Source organism: Anarrhichthys ocellatus, unplaced genomic scaffold, assembly GCF_004355925.1.
Source record: "Anarrhichthys ocellatus isolate YVR2014 unplaced genomic scaffold, GSC_Weel_1.0 scaffold24, whole genome shotgun sequence".
NCBI classification, from domain to species: domain Eukaryota; kingdom Metazoa; phylum Chordata; class Actinopteri; order Perciformes; family Anarhichadidae; genus Anarrhichthys; species Anarrhichthys ocellatus.
This window is the reverse complement of record NW_022280054.1, coordinates 3,452,244-3,461,119: the sequence shown is the minus strand read 5'-3', so window position 1 is coordinate 3,461,119 and position 8,876 is coordinate 3,452,244. Positions and strand designations below refer to the sequence as shown.

At 44.1% G+C, this 8,876-nt stretch overlaps 1 protein-coding gene across 1 annotated transcript in view; it reads left to right on the top strand.

The window, feature by feature from the left end:
* LOC116390779 (lissencephaly-1 homolog) overlaps positions 1 to 8,876 on the top strand; it is a 28,720-nt gene that overhangs the window by 18,487 nt on the left and 1,357 nt on the right. Inside the window, exons 4-11 of the mRNA XM_031860819.1 lie at positions 61 to 135; positions 400 to 606; positions 3,813 to 3,981; positions 5,282 to 5,384; positions 5,503 to 5,731; positions 6,763 to 6,864; positions 7,001 to 7,157; positions 8,228 to 8,876. The exon at positions 8,228 to 8,876 is cut by the window's right edge and continues 1,357 nt beyond it. Of these exons, the coding sequence (XP_031716679.1) occupies positions 61 to 135; positions 400 to 606; positions 3,813 to 3,981; positions 5,282 to 5,384; positions 5,503 to 5,731; positions 6,763 to 6,864; positions 7,001 to 7,157; positions 8,228 to 8,301 (1,116 nt within the window). The 3' untranslated portion in view covers positions 8,302 to 8,876. The remainder of the gene's footprint in view (positions 1 to 60; positions 136 to 399; positions 607 to 3,812; positions 3,982 to 5,281; positions 5,385 to 5,502; positions 5,732 to 6,762; positions 6,865 to 7,000; positions 7,158 to 8,227) is intronic.

Below are 8,876 nucleotides of genomic sequence, written 5' to 3'. Positions count from 1 at the left end.
CAATACCTCACCGATTACATGTTTAACTGATATCCTTTTTTTTTTCTCTTTTCTCCACAGAATGAAGAATTGGATAAGAAGTATGCTGGCCTTTTGGAAAAGAAATGGACCTCAGTCATTAGATTACAAAAGAAGGTTTGTAGAGTTTTGTTTTTTCTCCTCCCAGAATGCTCGTGGGGATTTAAGTCTTGTGACTGGTTCATGATATTATTGCTGAATCCACTGTTGGCCCTGAAAGGAAGTCAACCGTTATATGATGATTAGTTTCAACAACCATTCAACACCCTTAGAACCTTTGTTTCATGTATTCCCTCCCTGGTGTAATTGTCTATACTATGTGTATATCTCTATATCCTGAACTCTCTGCCTCTATGCTGTTAACCTGTATGTTCTGCACAGGTGATGGAACTTGAATCCAAACTGAACGAAGCGAAGGAGGAGATCACCCTTGGTGGGCCCGTGACTCAGAAGCGCGACCCCAAAGAGTGGATCCCACGCCCACCAGAACGGTACGCGCTGAGTGGCCACCGCAGTCCAGTCACCCGCGTCATCTTCCACCCGGTCTTCAGCGTCATGGTGTCGGCTTCTGAGGATGCAACAATAAAGGTCAGTGCTGCCGGATGATCTGAAGAAGAAAAAAAAAAGGAATTGTTGCAGAGCTTTCCTTCTAAAGTGGTGTCAGCTGATTTGTTGTCAGACATTAAAGGTACTATATGGGAGATTGGGAGCATTTCTGTTGTCTCTCAAAGGCTCAACATGGCAATCACTGAGCTGGTGGCTCGCAGCTAAGCCGAGATAAACTGCTTACAGCAGGTTTACTATTGTGTCGGAGAACTATGGTGGCCTTCAGGTAACGCGAAAATGTGAAAGGCTTGTTCCCTGCTCCCTCTGTAGATATGAAGGGCTCATTTTAAGATTCTTAGTTTCAGGGAGTTATACACCAATGAAAACATGGTTATGAATATTATATTCAATTTGTGCTAATAGATCCCCTGAAATGCTACACACTGAGAACTTGGATGCTGATGGTTTGTCTCTCTGAAACATCTGGTGACTGGTTTGAGTGGTGATGGAAACATAGAAGACTAGGCAAACTGACCTCAATACATTTCTATCAGTTCTTCATCTGCCTGATTTAAAAATCCCTCTTTTTTTTGTCTCTCTCCAAAGTAAAACAGTTTTTGTTCTCCTCCGTTAATTCAACATGTGCTTCCATTTCCTTCAGGGAATGTAAACAACACTCAGCTGTGCTGAATATCAGGTTGCTATAGTAGCAGCTGAGCTATAAATACACATCTGTCAGCCCACATGTTGTCGCATGACAGTTTCACTGGAACATAAATTGAGCTGTAGTGTACAACATGTACAGTAGTCACACAAGACATGCTGTTGTACAGAATATTGTTGATTTTAACAATGTAACATCCTGCTTTTAAAGAAGTAAAATGTTGTATGCTTATATATTTTGCTCTCTCGGTTTAATGCTTCTCTTCTCCCTCAATCTATTATGCCTCACTCTGAAGCATTACCTCTCTTGCTGTAGCTCCCCTTCCTAGACACGCCCAGATTACACAAGTGTCTCTTTCTCCAAGTCGTCCATGTATCCCTAGATTCCATATATAAACTCCGTAGTCTGTTTGCAGCAGCAGGTCTCCTTTGCCTCGCTGCACAATGCTAATACTCTGTTGAGCTGTTTGTTCTCTATATTTTATTCATGAGACAATGAGAGACACGTGTACATCTCCTCAGCTACACCCACACAGCAGGGATTCCTCTCTCTGTTTTGGCATCTTCTTCCTTTTCCACCCCCCCTGCCGCTGCAACCCGTCTCCCAGCATCCTGCTTAAGTTATCTTCCTCTTAAAGCATCAGCTGCCCTGCCATCAGAGCAACCCATCCTTCAGGAGAAGTCAGGCCTGGGCACAAATCTAAAATTCAGCCCTTGCTTTCTTGCACCTGTTCTGGCTGCCTCGTCTCTCTGTGGCCTGGCCCGACTCCCCCCCCATGTGGCCTACTTTCCTCCTCCTTAAGAGCTCTGTTAAATTTTTAACTGAGGAGTAGACCTTGTGCTCTTTATTCTCTGCCACTGACTCAGAGGCTCATTGGCTTTCCACCTCATGCCAGTGAGGCTGCCTATAGCCCGACGATCACACTGAACTCCATTTTGTTTCATTTCAGTCGTTCATCTTGACATTGTGCTCATGTTAGCCTATTTTTTGTCCTAGATCAGTATTTGGAGATTGTGGAATAAATAACTTCAATAAAAAGATAAAAATCCCTCTATCCATACGATGCATATTTAGTGGGAGCCAGCAAGGGCTTTAGACTGGAAACAGCTAGCCTGTCCAAAGCTAACAGAATACCATCCTCTCTAAAGTCTGAAGCTCACTAATGAAGCGGTTAGGTGGCCCCTAGTAGAGACTCCAGGAAGTCACTGGTCCAGGCCAGGAACCTGTACAGATGAGTTGATCTTGTGTAGCTCATGAATCTACCGAGATAGAAAGATGAGGCTGACTTCTTATCGCCTAATTAAATTTGAGATGCAAAAGCCAATCAGAGATCTGGAACAAGGAGAAAGAATGCCAGTCTTTTCCCTTATTCATTTGTTCGGTGTCATATTTTCTTTTCTGTAGACGTACCTACCTCCCTTTTAACTCCTTATTTTCTTACTTATTCCCTCACTCCTTTTAGTTCTGCCATTCTCTGGTCCGCCCCCTCTCGTCCTCTCGCCGCTGCTATCATGGCAGGTTTTTGCATGTCAAGATGTTACCTTGAGTTCAGCTCTAACCTTTTACAGTATGCAAATCAGCAGGTCCTGGGCGGAGCGCTGTGCTCAGTCAGACATGTCAACCAGAGGCTAGGTTCATTTAAACTAGGGCAAACTGCTCGGGTGTCGGCTTACTCGCTGCTTTCTTCATAAACAACGTATACAAAGAAAGACTTTGTGTTATTGTTGAACTTTGAATGGCATTTTCTCAAAAAGAATGTAAACTATTAACCACAATGAAGTAGGGCAAGTTTCCTGCTGTAATAATGCCCTGGAGGAGTGCCAGGGGGAACTGTTGGTGAGACGGCATTGAGTTGCAATTAGTTAATGGATTATGTGTGCTTTAGATGCTGCTGCTAAACACTGTTTTATGTCTGTAAGCCTGGTGCATCTCCAAACATGTTGACTGCACTGAACTTCTCCAGGATAACCCCCCCCCTCTGCACTTTGTACCTCGTGGCCATCTGCACAGTCTGTAGCTTCCTTTTGGGGGGAGGGAGGAGAGGGTGGTCCCCTGTCACCGTCTGCCCAAAATCCCTCAGCCCAAGAGAGGAACCAAGGAGGGTTTATCCCTCCGTGACAAACCGTCTGTCTGCTTGAAATCCTGAAATTCAACAGCTTTCTCAGGCTAGAAAATGAAGCTTACTACTGTACGCTCCATACTGGCATCGTCAAACTCGGCACAATAAGCTGTCTCTGCTTTTATCAGGCCTGACTGTTACCCTAACCAGCATCTTGGCGCATGCGTCTCTTCCATTAGCAACAGAAATGTGTGTAGCGTCTGCAGACTGAGGGCTCTTAAGGCGAATGGCATTGTAGTACGGTCGTTTTTTTCCATTTGCATATCATGTTTTTTGGGGATCGTAATGTGACTTCCCTGGACAGCCTGGTTCTGCTGCGCTGCTCAGCTGAGAAAGGAGGGGCGGCCGGGCAACAGATGATGTGACATTTGGGGTCTTTGCTGGGGTTTGGAAAAGGGATTCAATGTGAAAATGAACAGTATACGTGTATGAAGCTAACGCATGAATATGGGCTCTTTCATTCAGGTGTGGGACTACGAGACGGGGGACTTTGAGCGCACACTGAAGGGCCACACGGACTCGGTGCAGGACATCTCTTTTGACCAGACCGGCAAATTGCTAGCATCCTGCTCCGCAGACATGACGATCAAGCTGTGGGATTTCCAAGGCTTTGAGTGCATCCGGACCATGCATGGTAAATGTAGCTTTTGGGCTCAGGTGGTGCAGATGCTGTTCGTTATCACACTCGATGCCGTTGATGAGCCTCAATCTGCTCCAATTCACAGCACACGACCTGCAGTTCTAGCCGCCATGTCTACTCCCCACGACAATATGCTACAAGATCCACCTCCTCTCATAATGTGTCGTGTAAATTGTAAAGAATTGTTTTTTAATAAGCCTACCTACATTATTTCATTTTTATTTTGAGAATCTACATCCCCATCTTCACTGTCTTCTCTGCAGGCATAGCGCGCGCACACACACACACTCGCACACCCCACTTTCGCACCCTAATTGCCAAGTAAATGATGGCAGCAGTCTACATGTGCCCTCAGGCCCTGCTGATTTTAAGGATTTTTTTTTTTTTCCTTGTTGGAATTGTGAGAAGGCCCCGCCCGCCCGCCAGCCAGCCCAAACAACGTGAAGCATTTAGTTCTCCTCTTCATCAGTCTGCTAGAAGTGCCCATTAATGTCTGACTGTGAAGCAAACGTCAATGAAAATGAGTGAAATAAATAAGCCTCCTTAGCGAACAGACGAGAAGCGATCTGGCTTTCTTGCATTCAAGCTTGAGTTTTAAATACTGTATTTTGTTAAAAATGAGCAGCATATTTCAGCGGTTGCCAATTTTTTTTTTTGTTATTGTAAAGGAGGGTGTGATCTCCTGGCTCACTTCCTCAAACAGAGGAGCTGAGTTTTCACTGATTTCTGTCTGAAACCTGTTAAATTGAGCCCGCTGTCTAGTTTTGCTCCATTTCCTCTCCATCCTCCTTTATACCCACGTCTCCATTCATTTTAAATTCATCCACTCAACCTTTCCTCTTTTTGTTTCTTCTTTACACCTTAAAAAAATTATGCTAAATGGTAAAATAGATTAGTGCCGAGTTGGACAGCAGTTTAATTATCCTCTTCAGCCCCAGATAGCACTTTTCTGTGTAGCTGCCACCCATCATTGTAGCCTGATGGCATGTGAATGTGCACACACAAGCTGGCCTTTTAGAGTACACTTACTGTTGTCTTCATCTGTTTAGCAGCTTAAATATGGCCCAGCATCTAGGTAATTAGCCATCTCTTATTCTCCGCGGAACAAAGTAAGCTCCAGCAAATTGGCTGCCTCGCTTGTCATTTAATTGGCTAATTACGACCAAACTCAGCGGTTTTTGGCACCATTGGCGGCTGAAGATGTAAAACAAACTGAAAAATTGTTGCTGAATTTTGCCTCAATTTAAATGTTGAGTCTACTGGATTCCTGAGATCTTGTTTTTCTGTTTTCCAGGACACGACCACAATGTCTCTTCTGTAGCCATCATGCCCAACGGAGATCACATCGTTTCTGCCTCAAGGGACAAAACCATGAAAATGTGGGAGGTGGCAACTGGGTACGTGCCCTCCATAAACATCCTTGAATCCACAGTTGTTGTTGTTAAAGCATCCTATTCTGTTAATCACATCCACTGTGACAACATGCTGACTCCTTTACTGTTGTCTGTGGATCAGCTATTGTGTGAAGACCTTCACGGGCCACCGGGAGTGGGTCCGTATGGTTCGGCCCAACCAGGACGGCACGCTGATCGCCAGCTGCTCCAACGACCAGACGGTGCGCGTGTGGGTCGTGGCCTCCAAAGACTGCAAGGCCGAGCTGCGGGAGCACGAGCACGTGGTCGAGTGCATCGCCTGGGCACCGGAGAGCGCCCACCCCACCATCCAAGACGCCACAGGCTCCGAGGTAAAGGAAAACATCTGCACACCTCGAGGGTTTGGTGGAATCCAGAGCCAAATCGCCTGAGCCCTCGGGTCTTGTTTTACTCATAATTATACAGGTTTATCTATAAGCAAGGGTTGAATGACACACTGTAGATGTACACTGTGTTCTTTCTCTACAAGAACCGACCAGCTTGAAGTGAAGTGCATAATCTGGCTGGATATCAGCATGGCCTCCCTCCTCATGCCTTGTGATCTCAAGTGTGTCTAATTGTAAACTTGTCAGATTGAAACAATATTTGCCCCGGCAGCAGTCTAACCTGTGAGCAGTTAAAAACACTGTTCGGCTTGTACAGAAGCTGATTTCTGGTGTTTTGTTTCTTAACTGAAGTGAAACTTGCACAAAACATGCCGTGTATTCATTTGGGGTGTTCTGGTACAGTAAGTGCTTCATTTATTGTGTTTTTATTCTTTAATTTAATTTAATGCAAACGGTACAGAGTATTGGCAGAAAAATGAGCACAAATAAAAATGAATAACACAGAAATTGAAAAAATAAATAAAATGTATAGATTATTATTGACACATTTGTATATTATATATTGACCCATAAAATGTTTAACACAAAACAAGGTTATGTTTGGTAGAGATGAAGAAATCTGGCTTTGTGATGTTTGCTCAAGAGACAGATTTTATTGCTTCATTTCTGCTTAAATATTTTTAAACCCAAATATTTTAACAGATCAAAGCAGTGAAACGCGGCTCCACTGATTCTCTGGTTATTGCTTAGATGCACCTGTTTGAACAAAATCTCCATTGAAGCAGTTAAAACTATCCAGCAGGTAGTGACTGTTAGTCCCAGTTTGCCTGACTAAATGTTGCAGGTAATGAATTTATTCAAGCTAATCTCTCTTTCCCCATTGATGACGAGTCCTGTTTTTATTCTAGCGTAACAAGAATTGATATTATTCAAAATAGTTAGTAGTATTTGGTCGTTGATTCTACTTGGTATTAGTTTTACACCATTACATTCCTTGTTTTGTTGTTCTTAACCAGGCTAAGAAGAGTGGTAAGCCGGGCCCGTTCCTGCTGTCCGGCTCCAGAGACAAAACCATCAAGATGTGGGATGTTAGCATTGGCATGTGCCTTATGACACTGGTGAGGACCATCTCCGGCTAAAGCCTTTCATTATGTTCATGTGTGTGTATTTAAGTGTTTGGATCCAGAGAAAACATTGTATATTATTGAATTGAATTGAAGCGAGTGTCTTCAGTAGCGTGTGTTTGTCTCCCAGGTCGGCCATGATAACTGGGTGCGTGGAATCCTCTTCCACCCTGGAGGCAAGTTTATTGTGAGCTGTGCAGACGATAAGACCTTAAGGATCTGGGACTACAAGAACAAGCGCTGCATGAAAACCCTGTGTGCCCACGAACACTTTGTTACCTCTCTGGGTAAGCAGCCCCTCACCCACCCCCTCAAAACAAATGTAAACAGCCTCATCCATGTTGTTGTTTGACCAGTCGGTCTCCCGAGGTGCAACAGGAACCTCTTTATTCAACGTGCATTGGACAGTCGAGCTGCTTTCACAAACATGTGCTGTAGCCGAAGGTTGAATCGTGGTAAAGTAGCCCGGTGCTTCCACCGTGGTGTGTTCAGGGTCCTGAGGGTTGCTGAGCAGCTGGGGGTTTAAGAGGTAGAAGAGCGCTCCAGGATTTTCCCGCCTCCCCCTCTGTGTATTTGCAGCTTTTCAGCAGATCAAGGCTCGCTAACTCTCTCGAGGAGCTCTTCAGCCAACTTCTCCTTGGCACGCCGTTTGAAAGCCAGTCCTCTTAAATCCTCCTTCAACCAAAGAGGATATATCGCTGTGGGCTATTGATGTGATGAATTCTGGAGCAGTGTGTAAAAAGACAAAGCACCTTTTGTTTGAAATCATTGAGAAAAAAAAAAGTATTATTTTCCCCCATTTTAATACGCATTGTCCTAACACTAACAAGCGGCTTCCCCAAAGCTGTTTGCATTTAAATAGCCTGATAACCGGTTCATTATTCATTAACCAACCATTAGTGAGCGATGTATCAATGATGTCACTTTCAAGGTCTCAAACAGGAACACTGTAATAACATTATCATCGTCTCGGTAAAACCAGAGAGCCCGAGTAGTTCAACTCACTCTCATCCACACTTATCCATTTTTCATTATCTTTTTATGAATGTGGCTATTTTTCTTGCTCTGGAAGAGGACGTCCCCGTTCTTTAATCACGACTACAAAGCTCTGATTGGTCAATTATTCTCACACAGGTGGAAATGGCCGTCAATGACGGAGATCTTATCCGCTCATTGTCTGTACGATTCTAGTATTTTCTGCCTAAATATTGAATATTTAGACCGTGTCCGTGGGTTAGCCCACCGTTAGTACCTCAAATAACTCAAATAATGTGCTCTCATGCATCTCTCTGAGGTGCGTTCAGATGTTGTATTGAAATGGTTTTTCCGTTCTGATGATCTTTTATGTCTCCTACAGATTTCCACAAGGCTGCTCCCTACGTGGTCACTGGGAGTGTAGATCAAACAGTAAAAGTGTGGGAGTGCCGCTGATTTTGACCTTGGAGGATCGGACCACCACCACCCCCAATTACCCAGGCGCTCCTCTGGATCCCTCCTCCCCAATGCCATCCTTCATCTCCCTCCCCTCCTCCCCCCTCACCTAACCTAAACCTCATCCGCACATCATCTCCGGCTGCACTTACCACCATGGTTATTTACCTATCCCGCTCTCTGGTCCAATAACTATTGTCCTTCTGTGTAAATTATTCCTGGATGTAGATCGAGCTATTAAATGTTACACAAAAAAAGTATTCTTGCATGGTAATCCAAAATTGTATACTGTAAATTTACATAACGTCTAGAAGTACCATAGGTTTACCACGGGGCAGCCTTACCGACCAACCGAAGGCAGATGTTGTTGACTGGGTGTAAAATGCAGGGCACTAAAAAAACCCCATAATTTAAGAAATGACAGTGTCTTTATGTGTAAGATTTATTTTTGTCTATTTTTTTATTTAGGAATTTTTCTTTTTCTGTAATTTCCCTCCTTCACTGTCGTAGTCTGTTGGTGCCTAGCTTGGTAAAAACTTTCAAGAGACGAGGCTGGAAAAGCGTTTCTGATGCGA